This window comes from Strix aluco, chromosome 36 (assembly GCF_031877795.1).
Source record: "Strix aluco isolate bStrAlu1 chromosome 36, bStrAlu1.hap1, whole genome shotgun sequence".
Lineage (NCBI taxonomy): Eukaryota > Metazoa > Chordata > Aves > Strigiformes > Strigidae > Strix > Strix aluco.
This window is the reverse complement of record NC_133966.1, coordinates 645305-665706: the sequence shown is the minus strand read 5'-3', so window position 1 is coordinate 665706 and position 20402 is coordinate 645305. Positions and strand designations below refer to the sequence as shown.

Here is a 20402-nt window from a genome sequence, read left to right as displayed (position 1 = left end):
TCCGACCCAGTGTGGGTTGAGCAGTGGCCCCTGTCGAAGCCTCAAATGGATGCTCTTCTCGAGCTAGTTGACCATGAATTACAACGAGGTCACATAGAGCCTTCCACTAGCCCATGGAACACCCCGGTTTTTGTAACACCCAAGCAAAACAGCGAGGGATTTTGTCTTCTCCATGACCTGCATGAAGTAAACAAGAGAATTCAACCAATGGGTCCTGTCCAGACGCTGTTGCCCATGAACTCTATGATACCGGAGGGACAACCTTGTGCTGTCCTTGATATCAAGGACTGTTTTTTCTCGATACCACTGCATGAGGAAGACAAGGAGCGGTTTGCTTTTTCTGTCGTGTTCCCGAACAGCCAACGTCCCAACTTACGCTTCCAGTGGAAAGTGCTACCTCAGGGAATGATCAACTCGCCCGCTATCTGCCAGATCACAGTGGATTGGGCGTTGGCACTGGTTCGGCACAGTAACCCAGCCGCAACTATCATTCAATACATGGACGACATTCTGATCGCCACGCCGTCAGGGAGTCAAGTGGACCAACTGGTGTCAACTGTCTCAGAGACTTTAAAAACAAACGGGTTCAAAATCGCGAGCGCAAAAATTAAAAGAGGACCACGTGTGAGCTTTTGGGGAGTGCGGATCACAGGTTCTTATGTAACCCCCCCCAAATAAAAATCCGTCGGCATATCAAAACGCTTCATGATATGCAACAGTTAGTGGGGTCCTTGCAATGGCTTCGTAATATTGTTCTGATCCCTCCCGAAACCATGGCCCCCCTGTACGATCTTCTGAAAGGAAAGAACCCATGGGAACAAAAAACCCTGACGATCGAAGCAATGAACTCTCTTGACTTTATCGAACAGCAAGTATCGTCAGGCACGCTCGCCCGATGGAACCCGGGTATACCACTCGATCTGTACGTACACTTCACGGAAGGAGGGGGAGTAGGAGCACTAGCTCAAGGCCCCCCTGAAAAAGCTCAACCAATACAATGGATAGTCCTGGGAAAACCGTCACGTGCATTCTCTCCAGGGGTCAAGTGCCTTGGTAACCTCATCATGAAAGGCAGAAAACTCGCCCTAAGACACCTAGGCATCGAACCCGCCAGAATATACCTACCCTTCTGCAAACAGCTTCCAACGCAATCAGCGGCGATATCACAGTATCCGGCCCTAGCCTTTGTCGGGTTTGGTGGAGAGGTCCAGTATGCTACAAAACCCCCTTGGACTCAATTTTCAATTTTCTCCAGTTTTCATCTTCTAGATCAAGAAATATCTACATTCTCTAATTTATATAGACTTTGCGTGTGCCCTGATAGAGTCTGAAAAATCATGCAGGAAAAACAAGCTCAGGGAGGTCACACATTCTATGGCCAACCTTTGTCACTATGTCCTCACCACTGAGGTCTCTCAGCCCCCGGGACTTTTTCAGACCCAGTCTTTCTGTCTGTAGCTGAAGGTTGCAGCTCATTTGCACAAATTCTCACCTGCTCTATTTGGAGAACTGCCTGCACACACACTCACAGGAAGTTGTTTCTTACTTACCAACAAAGAATAATAAAGGAAACCATCATTCAACAGAAAAAAATAAGTTTTTCGCACCTCCAATTTCCACAGTGAGTGACTGTATGGGGTGTATGTGACAAGGGGTTGGTAGCTGGAGGGCTGCAAGGTGCCTCTGTGGGAGAGGCCAGGGACTGCCTTGTGCCAGACAGATCTGTTTCCAGCTCCACAGTGGTCCCAACACAGGGCACAGATCAGCCCGTCAGCAAAACTGGTCGTGCCTCTGTGAAAACATATTCAGGAAAGTGCAGAAAACACCAAACTAGTAGAGGTAGAGGGAACAAATACACTGAGAAACCATGTGGGGAACATCATGGTTGGAGAAAGAGGAGGAGGCGCTCCATGGTGGAGCAGATCTTCCCTGCAGCCCATGGAGGATTAGTGCCAGATCAGAGAAAAACTGTGGGAACGAAGGAGAAGAAGAGAAAAACTGTTATGTACTGGTTATGACCCCCAATCCCAAAATCTCCTACACTGTTCAGGATAGGGGAGAAGAGCCTGGAGTGAAGGAGGGAAGCTGAGCCTGGGATATGAAATAAGAAGGTGTTGTTTTAATGTTTGTCTTTTTTCCCCCATTACCTGAATTTATAATTATATCTCTGTTTTAATTGACAACAAGTGAGTTAATTTCCCCCAAGTCAAATCTTGCTCGCAGATCTCCCTGTCCTTGTCTCCACTCAGGAACTTTCTCATTCCCATTCTTCCTATTTTCTCCCCCATCCTGCTGGGGTGGGAGAGGCAGTGAGTGAGCAGCTGGGTGGCAGTTTTGTTATTAGCCACGGTTAACCCAGCACAGCAATGAGATGCCTCGGCTGGTGGATGAGGGGAGAGCAGGGAAGGTGTTTAACCTCCGTATTAACAATTCTTTTCATGCTGCGTCCCATCACATCCTGATAGGTGTGAGTGAGGTGGACTGGAAACAGGGTGAATGGCCGGATCCAGAAGGCCATGGCCAAGAGCACAAAGTCCCCTTGGGAGCAGGGCACCAGTGGTGAACCCCAGTGGCCAATACTGAGTCCAGTCCTGTTTAACAGGTGGGTTTGCCGATGGGGATGGGAAGGGATGGGATGCAGATGCGAAGCTCGAGGGAGCTCGTGACTTCAGGGTGTGACTCTCTGTGAGTGAATATGGGCAGAGTCTGGGGCAGGGGGTGCTTTGGGGGTTCTTGGGGTCTCTGCTTGACAAAAAATGTGTTTTCCTCTGGTCTAAAGCCATCTCCACTGTGGATAGTGGCCTTCAGAGGAGGTAAGGTAGAGTTAATATACAGCAGAGGAGTGTATTTTATTTTTGGTTGAGCCATGCCTGCCATTGATTTAGCTTTTTTGGCAATTAAACATCATTCTATGTCTGCATGCAGCTCATTATCCAAGTACAGCAGGTGGGAGTTCGTGTCAACGGGCAGAAAGATGCAGCTATAGACTGTCGTGGAGAAAGCTCAGGTTGAAAAAAGGTGCTGGAAGTCCCAAAGGGCTGATGAGGGAAATGTGGAGTTGGAGGTAGGGACGAAGATTGTCCACAGAGTGTCTGACATAGAGGGTCTTGGCTTCCCGACATATTCAGCCTCTATCAGGAGATGCTCAGGATCAATATCCATTGGAGTTTGTTGCTGTCACATAATGTGTAAGCAGAAAAATAAGGAATAGTGGAAAAAGAAGAAATTGATTCTTATTGACATGTAGAACTGAAAACTTTTCACTTTGACTGAAAGACTGAAACCTCTCAAATTAACCACTTCAGAAGTGAGGAATTAAGTTCTGCCTAGAGACTTGGCTTGTCAGGGGGATTTGTGTGTTAATGAGCCCTCTGGTGCCAAGTTCCTGAACTGCAGGTCCAGAAAAGGGATTGAAGTGGCCTCTGGAGAAGGAAAAGTCAGCAGCAAACCTCCAAGTCTCTGAGGGTGTTAGTGATCCCCAGAGAGGGCCATGACTGAAGAGGCCAGGGAGGGAATAAGGAGAGAAGGTTCCTGTCCCTGGGGGCTGGGGAAACAGGAATTCAGAGGCACTGCTTACGGGTTGCAAGTCAAATGTTCAGGTGACTGTGAAAGGCCTTGATGTGTTTCATCAATATGATGTTCAAGCCCTGACCCCCATACCCTGGGTACGGGGATCCTTTCCCTCCTGGGATGCTCAGGGCTCTTCCTGGGGTCAGTGAGATGCAGGGTGGTGTGAAGCTGATGCAGGACAGTGGTAGGACTCCCCCCAGGCTCTGTGGAGAGTGGGGGATGAGGCAACGAAGTGCTGTGGCTGAGGAACTGACGTCCTCTCAGGGACCTCAGTGGAAGAGACAGCAGCCATAGTTGAAAGGACAAGGATGCTGTAGATGAGGGGGTTCAGAGCTGGAGGCACCACCAGCTACAGAAACGACACCAGCAGGTCCAGGGATGTGGAGGAGATGGAGGGGGGCTTCAGGTGGGTAAACATGGCAGTGTTGATAAACACCTGGGTGCTTTTGAGAGGGTTCTGAGGTCATGGAGATTAACAGATAGGGGAAGACTGGATGGACACTGGAAAATGCAGTTGTGCAGACAGTCTGCTGAGAAGATGACTTGAGAAATGGTCGGTTTAATCAGACTCAACACACAATACGCTTCAAAGGACAGTGGACACACAAGTGCTGGGAAGATCAATGTTTCTTCTTCTGAGAGCAGTATACATCCTGGGAAATTCTATATGGGCATGAGCAGAAAACATTACCTCTCTATGATAGAGATAGTAATAATCACTCTTTATTCACTCATTTCAACTGATGAAAATATTCCCTTATATTCTTTAAAAGCTGAGACAAGCCAGCTTTGCAGGCCAAGACCAGTCCCTGACCAGCAGCATCCAGTGCCGTTTGGGAAGCCTGGTGTGCCTGATGCACTCACCTGGGATGGGGAGAGATCGTGTGGGACTGAGGGACGCTGGGGCCCTCTGAAGCTGCAGACAGAGGGTGGCACCAGGCATCCACATCCTGTAACTAAAGCCAGCCCAATTTCCAGAATTGTTCTTATTAAAAAAAGAAAAACAAACAAACAAAAAAAAAAAAACAAACCCCGAAACTAAAACCAAACTAGCCCTTCTGTCCTGCAAGACAAAGTTTTGAAGAAACGAAGAGGGGAGGATAAGGGCATAAGGAATTTAAAATATGTAAAGTGCAATAGTACATATCTTTTGCCTTATTATTTTCTATATGACTCATTTTTATTTATTTTTCCTATTTGATTCTTTACCAGTTCACCATGTCCCTACAAGCCCAACCAGCAAATCTCTTTTTCACCAATCCACTTATTCACCCATGCAGAATGCAATGTCCTAGCTTGTATACAAGGTTCATTTAAGGGACGGTGTTGAAAGCCTTGCTGAACTCCAGGTAAATGGTATCCACTACTTTCACCTCATCCAGAAATACATGATCTACCCATGGTGAATTGAATCACTTCCTTTTTCAGACATCCAGAAATGTAATCCAAGGGGACATGCTAAGGGACACACTCCTCAACCCAAGTGAGACTAAAGAGCCTTTAGTTCTCTTGCTCATCCTTAGGGCCTTTTTGAAAAATACTGGCAACATTTGGGTTTTCCCAGTCTTCACAGAATCCTTCCAGTCTTCATGACCTTTGTAAGTTAATGATGAGTGATGTGGCCTTGCAGTGGCCTTCTACAATGCAATGGCTACGGTGGACAGCAGAAAGGCAATGGATGTCATCTACCTGAACTTCTGTAAGGTCTTTGTTGTCATTTCAGTTGGCCAAGCAGTTCCCCTCCAGGATGGCATCCCCAGATGATGCCCTATCTCTCAGTATTGCTCCATTACATTTTCCCATATTGTGGACCACCTCTGTCACCTCAAATGTCACCGGTTGTTTGTTTCTGAACTCCTGGTTTCCACCTCCATCAATTACCATGGGAACTTAGACAAAGAGTTCACATGCAGGAGGTTATTTTTAACACACATCTGAATTGAGGCAAGAGGAACCCCACCTCCTGTGGGTTTGGTATGTGCAGGGGAACCGAGTCCCCTTTTTAGCTCTAGGGCTACAAAACCAGCATGAGATGTCTTGACTGAATCAGCTGAATATTTTCCCTCAACGGGGGTAAAGAAGATCCCTGCCTGCCACTGTCCAGCTCTCCTGTCTTATGACGGGTTGAGTAAAGGTGGCTCTCACACCTAACTCTGTCTCTGAAAGGAGAAAGGACACTGCTGGAATGAAGTGTCTCTGCAGATCTGAGAGAAGGAACATCAGTGATTACTTCAGTCTCTTTTCAAGTAGGTTCCTGAGGAGCCCCAGGGACATCTGGAGGGTTGGGTGGGGGAGCCAAGAAAGTGCTGCCTTGGGCTGGTTCTCCGCTGCTGAGCTGGGCTGGGCTCCTGCGGCAGGGGGAGATCATGGTAACAGGACAGCTCTGCCCAGGAGCAGCTCCTCTGCAGAGCCCAGAAGGGCTGAGGGCACTGCCTGCAGGCACCGAGGTGGGAGGAGTGAGGCAGAGAGGACTTAAAGGCAGTCTGAGGTAGGAGGGCAACAGAGAGCTCACTGGGGGAGAAATCTTCCCAGCCCTCAACATGGTAAGTCTCTGGGAGCAGGGCAATGCAACTGGGGGTCCTGGAAGTGTCTCCTAAAGCTATCATAACCCACAGCTCTGTCAGGAGGACTCCCAGTCCAGGGGCTCATGTTAGACAAGTGTGAAGGGGTGAAACCAGGGTGTGCACCCAGAGCTGCCCGTGGCATTACAGGGGGGACCCTGCCACAGGAAGATCAAGGCAGGGTCTACCTTAAAGAGTTGTGATTTTTGTTTCCTGCTCATTCAGGGAAAAGGGAAAAGGAGCTGCTAAATTTGAAGAGGGAGACTAAGAGATATGAACCATTACACTGAGAGATCAGTAAGTCTGGTAGGAACCATATAAGCTGCCTTCACCCACTCCCTCATCTACAAAGAGCACCGGCATCATCTTTTTTTCCTCGTCATCAGTGTTTGCCTGATCTGCTCCTTCCTGCCTGCAAATGGGGAGAGGCAATGAGGGAGTGTCTGAAACTGGGAGGTCTCTGCACGTCAGAGCTGAGCAGGCAGCAGCTGGTGATGAGGTCTGTGGTCTCTGACAACAAAAAAAAATGAGGACAGAGAGAGTTCCCAGCAGTGACAGCTCCAGGCAGCAGAGACATGGGAAGAGAGCTATAGGAAACTCCAACTATAAACGTGATGGGAGGGAGGATTTGTAAATGTCCCTGTCATCTCCTTGAATGCAGACACCTTCCTCCGAGCAAGCCCTCGGATCAGTAGGTCTTTGGGAAACCTGATAAAGCCCCTTCAGCCATTCCTTTGCCTACAAAAAGCCCATTGTTTGTATGGTCTCTTCAGCATTTATCTGGCCTGCTCCGTAGGACTTGCAGACACAGAGATGCACCTGCACAGGGCCCTGCTGCCAGGAAGGGTCTGCAGGGCAGAGCTGAGCACACAGTGGGTGGGATGGGGGCTGTGAGCACTGACAGGAGGAGATAAGAGGAAAGAGAAATGGCTCCAGGCAGGGACAGCTCCAGGCAGTAAAGACAGGGACAGGGGGTGAAAGTGCTGACAGCAAAGGCTGGGAGGGGGGATTTGGCCACCTCTCTGTCAGCCCTTCAGTGAACATGCTTTTCCCCAGACAACACCCCCTGGTCTCCTCTCCCACCTACCGGCTGAGTTCAAACCACAACAAACATAAAAGACAGATATTTCTATGTCTTGCAGAGATCCCAGCACACCAAATCCCCTCCCCACCCAGCAGCATCCTTGTCACTCCTCAACCCTTGCACAAAGAGAGTCACCACTAAGGTGGCAGGCTCTCTCCCCTGATACAGGGAGTCTGGGTGACCAACTGCAGCGAAACACCCTGGTTTTGGGTGGCCAGATTTGCCCTTGTCTCAACACATCTGTGTTACAGTGTCTGCTCAAAGGGGTCTCTGGATCATCCATGAACACTCCCTTTTACTTCCCTCCAGGGTAAATGAAGAGTCACTCCTTTGTAGGTGAAGAAAGGGAGGAGACTGGTCTCCCCCAACATCAGACACGTCTGTGATGCTGTAGAGACAGACAAAGCAACACGTGCACTCACATGGGTGAACAAGCGGCTAGTTTTTTATTACTAAAAGCATGTATTTTTACACATTTCAGGTGCCAGAGTGTTACAATGTAATTGGTCCAAAAGTTGTTTTTAACATTCTCATTGGATAACCTTTATCAATTTCCTCCCTGCTTGCTTCATCCTGCTTATGTAGTCAGCAGCTCCTTGAAAGTTATTTGCTTTAAGCATAGCTTCCTTATCTCAAGGGTACTCCGGAATCTTGTCAAGGTCAAACTCTTCTTCAATCAGGTTATCAGCAGACCAGCTGCCTTTCCCGACAATCCCCCCTTTTTGTATTTGTGCTAAAAATATTGCATGAACAGTTTTTTGCAGGGCCCTTTGCAACAAACTGACAAATCAAAGCAACATCAATAACACAACCACAACTATCAAGATAATTAGTCCCACAGTCTTGACCAAAGATATTAACCATCCAGATAGTCCCCAGGCTTTTACCATTTTTGTTAACCAATCTAGATTATCATCCACCCGTAAATGTTCTACTCCTTCTTTTAGCTGCTGTATGCTTTTATGGATCGACTCAGAATGATCCGATAAATTCATACAACACATTCCTTCAAAATCTTCGCATCCATGTCCTTGTGCTAAAAGCAAAAAATCTATGGCAACTCTATTCTGCAAAGTAGCATGTCTAACACTATCTCCATCAGTTAGTAACCCACTAAGTGCCAGTGATGTAGCCCTGTCCTGCCTACTCAGCCAACACCCCGAATCAGTCCATTTCTTTAGTGCAGCCGCAGCAGCGACTCCTGGTGCAAAAAAGGAGGATGCAATAATTTGACCTGGATTCCAAAATGTTACTTTGTCATCACAGTTCTCAGCAACTTGGTGTGTATTCCTTTTTTTGTGTATCATTGTAATACTAGGTGTTAGCAAAGTAAGACGACCAAGGCTACATGGGCCGCCATTAAATTTTAATGGTAGTCCTCCCAATGCTCTATCCCCACATATCAAGAATATTCCAGGGGCTAGAGCAACAGGAACATCAAATGACTGAGATACCTTCGGAGTGGTATAGGCATACCAAGCTGTTGCATTGCGATAAATCAGTAAAGTGGCATTTACATTCTGTCCTTTACATTTTGTACTACTTGTATAATTAAAAAACAGGCAGGCGTCCATGATTACTGATCCTAGTAGTTCCAGTTCTTGTGGTTCCTGTATCACTTGAGGTAAGTGAGCATACACCAAATCCCAATTGTCCGTACAGCTTTTTGGAGAGTTGCAGAGATCCACATTGCGCAGTGGGTTCGGCCATGTGTCTACTGGCAATCTCACCAAGCACGTGAAGAATGAGTTTTCAGGGCTTGCAGTAGAGAGACACAAAGTTTCCTGATGTGTCATGTTTGCCAGAGTTACCCAGACATTCTGCTTGGGTTGTGGAACTACCCATTCTTCACCCAGATGTAGGTTCCAGCACAGGCCTCTAAGAGAGGGATAACTTATAATGAAACTTCTGTACAAAGGTTACTTAAATGGTGCAGAAACCACGACTATCCTGCCCATACCCTCACAGCCTTTGAACCAGCAAAATGGGCTGAAATGGGTGAACAGTTGTGGGATGCTTTTTCCAAAGGGGATCAGCATGCCAGTGAGCTAGCGACCACTTGGAAGTTGGTTTCGGACACTCTTAAAGCGCGGAGTTGGCGGCGGCGTCCCTGGGCCTCCCCGAGCCCCGCCGCCGTGGAGCGACTGCCTGAGGCCATCTGGCACCGCGCGATTGTCTGTCCCGCCTCCCCCAAACACCAAAAGCGGCAGTTTTTACAGAAGGTTCTGACACTGTGATGCGGAGTCCCTTGTCCATTCTAAAAGGACTAACTTTAAACCTTTCTGATGGTCAGTACACTAAAGGCCTTGATTTAAAAACAAAGAAGGGGGAATTTTCTGGACGAACCACATAATCAACTGGCAATGGCTTTATATATTCTTAATGGTGTTCTGATGTTTGTAGTATTTGTCATTTTATGTTGTGTGGGTAATAAGTGTAAGGGGCCCCTTTGTGTGGTTGTGTGATTGTTCTGTGTGTGTGAGACGCAGCCCAGCTGCAGCTGCGGAGTGTGGAGTTCTCCGACCCGCAGTTCCGTTATCCCACGAGGGAAGCGGCCGGAGAGGAACGAAGCATAGAGCAGACTCTGTACCAGTGGGGGGGTAGTGCAGGACCAGTGAACATTCCTTAGTACAGAGGGCCCTAGTGCCCGCCCGCTGGGTCATCGGTGCTGTCTGTTTGTTCTTGCTCAGTGTTTTAAGTGTCACAGGTGAAATATCTCCTCTAGTGGGAGGCAGTAATTCTGTGTTCATTGTGGTCTTGAATTTAGGTGCATACCCTGTGAGGAGAGTGCGCCTTTGTACTATCTGCCTGAGGGGGATATTGTCAACTTTCTTTGGTAGTGTTTAAGGTAAAGTAGATGAGATGGGAAGCAGCCAGAGTGGGGGAAGAGTCAAAAAGTGTCCCCTAGGCTGTATTTTAAAGCGTTGGAAGAAGATAGAGGGACCTCCAGGTGCAAGTGTGAATAAAAAGACACTAACAAAATATTGAAGTCAGTGGTCGTTTATAATAATTTAGTCACTATCCATCAGGCGTGGACCTAGCAGCCCCCGAGTCAGTAACATCATTAGATACCACAGTACCCTTGATACCAACAGGAGTATATAGACTGTTGGGAAATGGAAAAAGTGCATTACTACTGGGAAGATCATCTACAACCTTACGGGGGTTGTTCATTTTACCAGGGGTCATAGATGCCGATTATGAAGGGGAAATCAGAATTATGGCCTGGACCCCTGGACCCCTGTGTTCAGTAACAAAAGGGTCAAAAATTGCTCAGCTTGTTTAACTTACTGCAGCTCCCCCTAACAGTATGCCGAGAAGTCGGGGTGAATTAGGATTTGGATCAGCAGGTAGTCCTCAAATATTTTGGGCTCAGACAGTGACACAAGGTCGACCTCTGGTAAAATGTGCCCTCACTAAAGCAGAAGAATCTGTTGAACTGACAGGCATTTTAGATACTGGTGCGTGTGATAGACAGTAAACTGTTTGTTCATCAAATTCCATTAAAGATACTGGGAGCTCGTGACATGTTATTCCATAAACTATGTAAGCCTAAACTTAATCTTAACTATTACATTGTATAACGACTAACTGACTGCAAGTGCTTATCTAAGTTGAAATGCTGAAGCAAGGACTCCTATTGTGCAAAAGACTGAAAGGAGGGAGAAGGGAAGAAGGACAAAGGGGAGAAGGACAAAGGGGAAGTGTCTGTATTCTGTAAGATATAAACAAAAGCTTTGTGAGCCACTCTCAGGAAAGCAGGAAATACGAGGCATTGGTGACGCGAGGAAGACCCGGATGGAGCGACCCCCTAGCTGCAAAGTGCGCAGACGCAGAGTACGCCTCTCAGAGAGACCCGGATACCAGAAGGCGGAGGGTATAAAAAAGACGGACCCTCGGGAAGTGAGTGTGCGCCGTTGGTGGAGCAAGGACTAAGCTAATGCCATCTCAGAAAGACAAGCATCGTGATGTGTGCCCGGCCATCCGTATCAACTGATATTATTTAACCCTCCAGGGCAGCCATATGCTCTGCTGTTTCAATGGGTTGAAATGCTTAGTGACCCTCTTGTTATTATTGAATGTTTGGGGTTTTTTTGTCATACCAAATGCACAAGACGGTCACTACTCGTCCTGAAATGTTTGCCAAACTGATCATGAAATGTAGGCAATGCCTACTATTACTTGCTGGTCAGGAATCTGTGTGTATCATTGTTCCGGTTATTATGCACATGTTACAGTGACTAATACAAATGTCTTCGAGCAAGCACGGTTTTCACATGCATTTTTTCCACCAAATCACCAAGGCAATACAAAACCAGTTTTCTTTATCAAGGCATCAGGCTAAAGACATCATTGCGACTTGCCCTGAATACCAGAAGGACTCCGTCTCTACAACTAGTGGTGTCAACCCTCTGGGACTCACCTCCTCAGAATTATAGCAATCTGACATCACACTCTTCGCTGCATTTGGAATGTTAAAATATGTACCTGTGCCTGTTGATTCCTTTTCTGGAGCAGTGTTTGCATCCTGCCATATAGTGGGGAGTCAAGCATCTGACCGGCATTCCCCACTCACCGACCAGACAGGTCATTGTGGAGCGTACGCATGGCACGCTGAAGTGTCTATTACAACAACAAAAAGGGGGAGATGGAGGGTATCAATCTACACCTCACGAAAGGCTAAATAAGGCATTATATGTCATGACCTTTTTAAACATTTCCCCTGTCTCACAGGTGCCACCAAAATTGCGTCACTTCTCGTCGCAGATACCAGATCAACAAGAAGTCCAGGGCAAGGTTCAAGTCCTGGAAAGTGTTAACTGGGAAGGACCATATCCTTTAATAACCTGGGGAAGAGGTTATGTTGTGTCTCCACAGGTCACGGTCTCCGGTGGTTACCGGCAAGGTGGGTGCGACCACACCTGAGGTGTGAGAGGCAGCTTTTGGTGGACACTCAGGAGCCAGCTGTGGGTGCTGTGGATGCCCCTGTGCTGACAGTTTGCCGTCTCCTTGACTGATCATTTAAGCAGAATGTATGGGTAATGCTTGCTGCTGCAATAGGACAAAATACACTATCTCTGTCCTTAATCACACTACACTTGCCAACTCTTTTAAGAGAAAATCCTAACAGTAATTGCAGCACCTTAATGAAATATATGGGTTTACTAGTCACTAGTAAAGTTGTAGCTTAGAGAAAATGTAGTTATTAATAAGGATGAAATGCTATACGAATGTGTGTATTCAACTTTCTTTGTTTAGCAATATTAAGAATTAGGAACTCAAGTATTTAACCTTATTAGAAACTCCCTTGGTTTTCCCCCTTGAGTGGTGGCCAGGCTCTGGGTGGAACCCAACAGGAGGATGAAATCAGATGTTTCTGCTTGTCCTGTTTCAGCTAGGATAGGGTTAAGTTTCCCCAGCAGTGGGGAGGGAGCTCTAGCCGGGTTATTTGATACCATGCTGAGGTCAGGTCCGGGCGCCCAAACGCGGGAAGACCAGAAACGGCTTTTGTCTGGTCGGTCCCCTCACTGCTGTATCTGTGCGGTATATCTCTTGTTCTGTTCATTGTTATTACTGTTATTGTTATTGTTGTTGTTCAGTTTGTCGTTGTTACACTGCTATATTAAAACTTTCCTTATCTCAATCCCGGGGTTTGTATTTCACTCCCTGCCCCATCCGGTCCAAGGGTGGGGGAGGGGCAGTGGCATCATGGTCTCGGGTCCCAGCAGGGCCTAAACCACCACAGCCTTTTTGGCTCCCAACGTGGGGCACGAGAAGGTTGAGATAAGGACAAAAAAAAAAGACAAACCCTGACCAGAGTGTGTTAGAGCAATCTGTTAGGTGCAATTTTTCTTCTTTTATTTGTATTGTTTGATAAGGAACATTTACAATGCTCGCCAACTTGCTTGCGTGGTGGGGCTCGATTAATCCTTATATCCACTGTGTGATCCCAGTGCCGATGTTAGTTCTCGGTGGAAAATGTGCCAAGGGTCTTGTTTTGCTGTACTGGCTACTGACTGCTTCTAATGTGCTTGCATCACTGCTTGTGGGGGTGAACCGGTACCTGTTTGCTGCCTGGGCTTTTGTTAGGGGCCTCACCCCCTCTATGGGTGAGCCAGGGGAAAAGATCCTCTTGGTTTTTGAGAGTTTTAGCTATCCTTGGAGCATCCAGGCCAGTGTGCTTGCGGCACAATGCTTTCTGAGTGTCTGCCAGATCTTGTTTTGGGCCATGCGGTATTTCCCCAATAATAGCACCACCCGGAACCCTGCCCTGAGGACAGATAGTTATAAATGGCAAGGTGTGTGGGAAGAGATGGGCAAGTGCCTGGGTCACCCCCAACATTTTGGAATTTCACTCCCGAACAAATGCAGAGTCCTGATAAACTGGTGGAGTGTTTGAAAAAGGTGTGTTGCCAATCTGACAAACCCCGGGAGACACAACTCGCTGCGATGTGCTAGGGACTTGCCCATGCCTACCGTGTCATCTTTAACACTACTTGCTGCTCTCCAGGGGGAGAAGGGGTTGTAGGAACTGAAAGTGAACTTACTGGTACAGCAACTAGGCCAGGGGGACAGGCAGTGCCAGTGTCAGTCGCCTCCACCGGCACAGCAGTTGGGCCAGAGGGACAAGTAGTGCCAGTATCAGTAGCCCCGATACAGAAAACCAAATATACCAAGAAGTCAGCTCGCATAGTAGGGGATGGAGATGAGCCAGGCCCAGCACGAGAACAGGGGAAAGAGCCAGAGGTAATCATCTGATATCTATCCCTGAGTGAGTTGTGAGATATGCGGAAGGATGTCAGCCGCCTTCCAGGTGAGCAGATTTTCACCTCGCTGCTCTGATGCTGGGATATTGGAGCTGGCGTTTTGGAACTGGAGGGGAGAGAGGCCAAGCAGCTGGGATCTTTGTCCAGGGAGGCTGGCATTGACAAGGCAATAGGGAGGCAGTCTCAAACCCTCAGCCTTTAGAGGGGACTCCTGCCCAGTATAAGGGAGAGGTACCCCTACAAGGATGATGTCCTATGTTGGTTAGGCAAGTGGACCACCATGGAGAAAGGCATTCAGAACGTCAGGGAATTGGCTGTGTTTGATATGGTTTATAGTGATCTGAATGATGAGCGGTCACCCATGGATCCAGATCAGGCCCCTTGCACATAGTTGATGTGGCAGAAGTTCCTGCAGAGTGCACCAGAAGCACATTCCAAAGCATTAGCAGTAGCGTCCTGGTGGCGAGACACTCAGACTCAAACAGTGGATAAAGTGATTGGCCAGCTCCGGCAATATGAGGGAAATCTCCCTTCCTCCCAACATGCCTGGGTTTCAGCTGTAGAGGAACTGTCTCAGAGGCTCCAGAAAGTGGAAGCGGACATGTCCTACATTCCACCTGCACGGGCTGATGTCTCAGCAATTAGAAGCAGACATTTCCCCACCCAAGGAGAAGGGTAGTGGAAGGTACACACCACAGGGCACCCTGTGGTTCTTCCTCCATGACCATGGAGAAGACATGAGGAGGTGGCACGGACAGCCCACTTCTGCCCTAGCTGCACGACTACAGCAACTGAAAGGGAAGACCACCATGAAAGGGAAGTCTTCCAAGAGAGATGCAGCTCCAGTGTCGAGTCGGAAATCCCCCAGACAGAATAGAATGGCCAACGTTATGCTTGACCCTCTTGAGGGGACCAGGAATTCATTCTTGCAGGAGTCATTCTTAGGACAGGTGAGTGATGCTAGCAGGATTAGAGGAGCCCTGCCTGCAGCCAGGTGGAGGAAAGGGATAATTGGATTTACTGGACGGTGTGGATCCGATGGCCTGGCACATCAGACCCACAAGAATATAAGGCCTTGGTAGATACTGACGCACAGTGCACCCTGATGCCATCAAGCTACAGTGGGGTTGAACCCATCTGTATCTCCAGAGTGACAGGGGGATCCCAACAGCTGACCCTATTAGAAGTTGAAGTGAGCTTAACTGGGAAGGACTGGCATAAGCACCCCATTGTGACTGGCCCAGATGCCCCGTGCATCCTATGTATAGACTATCTCAGGAGAGGCTACTTTAAAGACCCAAAAGGGTACCGGTGGGCCTTTGGTATAGATGCCCTGGAGGAGGTTGAACAATTGTCCACCTTACCCGGCCTCTCAGAGGACCCCTCAGTGGTGGGGTTGCTTAAGGTTGAAGAGCAGCGAGTGCCAATTGCTACCAAAACGGTGCACCAGCGGCAGTACCGTACCAACCGAGATTCCCTTGTCCCCATCCATCAGCTGATCTGACAACTAGAAAGCCAGAAGGTGATCAGCAAGACTCATTCACCCTTCAACAGCCCTATATGATCAGTGAGAAAGTCTAATGGCGAATGGAGACTAACCGTGGACTGCCGTAGCGTGAATGAAATTATGCCAGCGATGAGTGCTGCAGTGCCGGACATGCTAGAGCTCCAGTATGAGCTGGAGTCGAAGGCAGACAAGTGGTACGCCATGACTGACATTGCTAACACGTTCTTCTCCATCCCAATAGCACCAGAGTGCAGGCCACAGTTTGCGTTCACTTGGAGGGGTATCCAGTACACCTGGGATCGATTGCCCCAGGGGTGGAACCACAGCTCCACCATTTGCCATAGACTGGTCCATACTGCAATGGAGAAAGGTGGGGCTCCAGAACACCTGCAGTTCATTGATGATATCATTGTATGGGGGAACACAGCTGAGGAAGTCTTTGAGAAAGGAAAGAAGAGAATTGAAATCCTCCTGAAGGCTGGTTTTGCAATTAAGCGAAAGAAAGTTAAGGGGCCTGGAAGGGAGGTTCAATTCCTAGGAATAAAATGGCAAGATGGGTGTCGTCGCATCCCAATGGAGGTGATAAACAAGATAACAGCCATGGCCCCACCAACCACTAAAAAGGAGACTCAGTCTTTCCTGGGCGCTATGGGGTTCTGGAGGATGCACATCCCAAACTACAGCCTGATTGTGAGCCCTCTCTACCACGTAACCCACAAGAAGAACGATTTTAAATGGGCCCCTGAGCAACAACAAACCTTTGAACAAATTAAGCGGGAGATTGCCCAGGCAGTAGCCCTCGGGCCAGTCCGGACCGGGCAGGAGATTAAGAACGTGCTCTACACTGCAGCCAGGTAGAATGGCCCTACCTGGAGCCTCTGGCAGAGAGCACCTGGGGAAACCCGAGGCTGACCTCTAGGCTTTTGGAGACGGGGATAAAAAGGCTCTGAAGATAATTATACACCAACTGAGAAAGAGATACTGGTAGCGTATGAAGGAGTTTGGGCTGCCTCAGAAGTGGTCAGCACTGAGACACAGCTCCTCCTGACACCCCGACTGCTGGTGCTGGGATGGATGTTCAAAGGAAAGGCTTCCTCCACACATCATGCAACAGATGCCACGTGGAGTAAATGGGTTGCGTTGATAACACAACAGGCTCGAATAGTGAACCCCAACCACCCAGGAATAGTGGAGGTGATCACAAACTGGCCAGAGAGCAAAGATTCTGGGATGTCACCAGAACAGGAGGTGAAACATGCTGAGGAGGCCCCACCATATAATGAGCTGCCAGAGGAGGAGAAGCGATATGCCCTGTTCACTGATGGGTCTTGTCACATTGTGGGAAAGTATCGACAATGGAAGGCTGCTGTGTGGAGTCCCACAGGACGAGGCACTGAAGCTGCTGAGGGACAAGGTGAATCGAGCCAGTTCGCAGAGGTGAAAGCCACCCAACTGGCTTTGGATATTGCTGAGCGAGAAAAGTGGCCGAGGCTCTATCTCTACACTGACTCATAGGTGGTGGCAAATGCCCCATGGAAGTGGTTGCAGAAATGGAAACAGAACAACTGGCAACACAAGCGTCAACCCATCTGGGCCGCTGAAGTATGGCAGGATATTGCAGCCCGGGTGGAGAACCTCATTGTGAAGGTGCGCCATGTGGACGCCCATATACCCAGGAGTCCGGCCACTGATGAACATCAACACAACCAGCAGGCAGACCAGGCTGCTAAAATCGAAGTGGCTCAGGTTGACTTGGACTGGCAGCATAAAGGTGAACTGTTCATAGCCCAGTGGGCCCATGAGACCTCAGGCCACCAAGGCAGAGATGCAACATACAGGTGGGCTCGAGATCGAGGGGTGGACCTCACCATTGACACCATCGCAGAGATCATCCATGGATGTGAGACGTGTGCTGCGATCAAACAAGCCAAGCAGGTGAAGCCCCAGCGGAATGAAGATCGATGGCTGAAATATAAATATGGAGAGGCCTGGCAGATCGACTACATCACACTGCCACAGACCTGCCAAGGCAAGCGCCACGTGCTCACAATGGTGGAAGCAACCACTGGGTGGCTGGAAACTTATCCAGTGTCCCATGTCACCGCCCGGAACACCATCCTGGGCCTTGAAGAGCGAGTCCTGTGGCGACACGGCACCCCAGAGAGGATGGAGTCAGACAACGGGACTCACTTCCGAAATAACCTCATAGATGCCTGGGCAGAAGAACACGGCATCGAGTGGGTCTACCACATCCCCTACCACGCACCAGCCTCTGGGAAGATCGAGCGCTACAATGGACTGTTAAAAACTACACTGAAAGCAATGGGGGGTGGAACCTTCAAACACTGGGACACACATCTGACAAAGGCCACTTGGTTAGTCAACACAAGAGGATCTGGCAATCAAGCTGGCCCAGCTCAGTCAAAACTTCCACGTGTTGTAGACGGGGATAAAGTCCCTGTGGTGCGCATGAGGCATGTTCCTGGAAAAATGGTCTGGGTTAGTCCTGCACCAGACAAAGGCAAACCCATCCAGGGGATTGCTTTTGCTCAAGGACCTGGGAGCACCTGGTGGGTGATGCAGAGGATGGAGAGGTCCGATGTGTACCACAAGGGGACGTGATTTTGGGTGAGAACATACCGTGAATTATATTGTGCTTTTTGCTGATTTTTTTTTTGGTTACTGTTAATTACTACATGGCAGCTGAACATGACGCAGATGGTATAGAATAAAGGGGTGGATTATGTCCTGGTTCAGCTAGGATAGGGTTAAGTTTCCCCAGCAGTGGGGAGGGAGCTCTAGCCGGGTTATTCGATACCATGCTGACATCAGGTCCGGGCGCCAAAGCGCGGGAAGACCAGAAACAGCTTTTGTCTGGTCGGTCCCCTCACTGCTGTATCTGTGCGGTATATCTCTTGTTCTGTTCATTGTTATTACTGTTATTGTCATTGTTATTGTTGTTCGGTTTGTTGTTGTTACACTGTTGTATTAAAACTTTCCTTATCTCAACCCCGGGGTTTGTATTTCATTCCCACTTTCCCCACATAAGTGTGTCTGTACTGGCCTGCCCAGCCACTCCTGACTTCCTCCCTGTGCTCCCTGCAGGACTACAAGGTGGTGTGATGTTCTGCAGAGCAATGGGTCTGTGGTGTCCTGGGGACATGGGGTGACCCTGCACTGACCACACTGGTGGGGGTGGGGAGCAGAGCCAGTCAGACGGGGTTCCCTGCTTCTGAGGCCCTTTCCATATATCCCTGAATGGCTCAAGGGCCAAGGATGGGTCTGGGCAGGACAATGGGGTGTATCGAATTGCACAAAAGACAAAGGTGGTGCTGGCATGGAGGCCAGCTTTGACACTGTGGTTCACAAGGCCTGCTCCTGCCTGCAGCCACAGGTGTGCCACTGTGGACACAATGGGAGTGTAAAAAGCTACACAAGAGCTTGGGGGTGACAAAAATGCAAGGGCACAGCAGGACTGTGGAAGTGAGGAGAAACCAGCACTGAAAAGACCACATCCTGCTGCTGTCCTTGTCCATGGCTCATGGCCTCCCAAGAGGGAAACAGCCCCAGCTCACAGGCAGCAGAGAGGCAGTGCCTGCTGAGGCAGTGAGGGACAGCCCCGATGGGCGCTGAGGCTGCTCCTCCATGTGGCAGCTGGGCCCTTGGCTCCTGAATCCATTCTGCCTGCTGGGGCTGGGCCCCTAGCTCCAGAGGACATCTAAGAGATGGGAGTAAAGACAAAAGATTAAGTTTTGTCTTCTTCAGCTATGCAAAGAGCCTGAATCCTTCTGTACATTAGGCTAACCAGACAGAAAATAAAATGGTTCAAAACATAAGAAGTTATATGAATAATAGATAACTATAATTAATATTACATTTAACAAACAAATACAAACATCTACAAAGTAAAGAAACAGTAGAAGAAAATATAGGATTTTACCGAATTCATGGGAGTTACATGAGTGTCATAGGCACATTATAAATGCTGCAATAAAGTGTATTCATAATAACCTCTTCAGGGCATCCTTGATATCCTGGTTCCTCATGCTGTAGATGAGGGGGTTCACTGCTGGAGGCACCACCGAGTACAGAAATGAAACAACAATGTCCAGACTTGGGGAGGAGATGGAGGGGGGCTTCAGGTAGGAAACCATGATAGTACTGACAAACAGGAAGACCACAGCCAGGTGAGGGAGGCACGTGGAAAAGGCTTTGTGCCGTCCATCCTCAGAGGGGATCCTCAGCACAGCCCTGAAGATCTGCACATAGGACACCACAATGAAAACAAAACATCCAAAAAATAAAGAGGCACTAACTACGATAAGCCCAACTTCCCTGAGGTAAGAGTTTGAGCAGGAGAGCTTGAGGATCTGAGGGATTTCACAGAAGAGCTGGTCCAGGGTGTTGCCTTGGCAAAGAGGTAGAGAAAATGTGTTGACTGTGTGCAGGAGAGAATTGCACAACCCACCGCCCCAAGCAGCTGCTGCCATGTGGACACAAGCTCTGCTGCTCAGGAGGGTCCCGTAGTGCAGGGGTTTGCAGATGGCAACATAACGGTCGTAGGACATGATGGTGAGGAGAGAAAACTCTGCTCCAAAACAGAAGAGAAAGAAAAAGACCTGTGCACCACATCCCAAGTAGGAGATGTCCCTGTTGTCCCAGAGGGAATTGGCCATGGCTTTGGGGAGAGTGGTGGAGATGGAGCCCAGGTCGAGGAGGGAGAGGTTGAGGAGGAAAAAGTACATGGGGGTGTGCAGGTGGTGGTCACAGGCGATGGCGGTGACGATGAGGCCGTTGCCCAGGAGGGCAGCCAGGTAGATGCCCAGGAAGAGCCAGAAGTGCAAGAGCTGCAGCTCCCATGTGTTTGTGAATGTCAGGAGGAGAAATCCAGTCACCAAGCTTCTGTTGGACAT

At 48.8% G+C, this 20402-nt stretch overlaps 1 protein-coding gene across 1 annotated transcript; it reads right to left on the bottom strand.

Annotated features, from left to right (window-relative positions):
- Positions 1–18852: 18852 nt before the first annotated feature.
- LOC141917268 (olfactory receptor 14A16-like) lies at positions 18853–20402 on the bottom strand. Its single transcript, XM_074810371.1, has 3 exons — positions 19501–20402; positions 18991–19207; positions 18853–18891 (listed from the first exon to the last, which is right to left on the bottom strand). The coding sequence occupies exons 1-3, from the start codon at positions 20400–20402 to the stop codon at positions 18853–18855; spliced, it is 1158 nt and encodes a 385-aa protein (XP_074666472.1).

Coding starts and splice junctions, on each gene's coding strand:
- LOC141917268 (XM_074810371.1), bottom strand. CDS start 20,402: ATGTCCAACAGAAGCTTGGTGACTGGATTTCTCCTCCTGACATTCACA. Junction 19,208..19,500: donor ATCAAGGATGCCCTGAAGAG/GTTATTATGAAT, acceptor CCCATCTCTTAG/ATGTCCTCTGGAGCTAGGGG. Junction 18,892..18,990: donor AGCAGGATGTGGTCTTTTCA/GTGCTGGTTTCT, acceptor TTGTGTCCACAG/TGGCACACCTGTGGCTGCAG.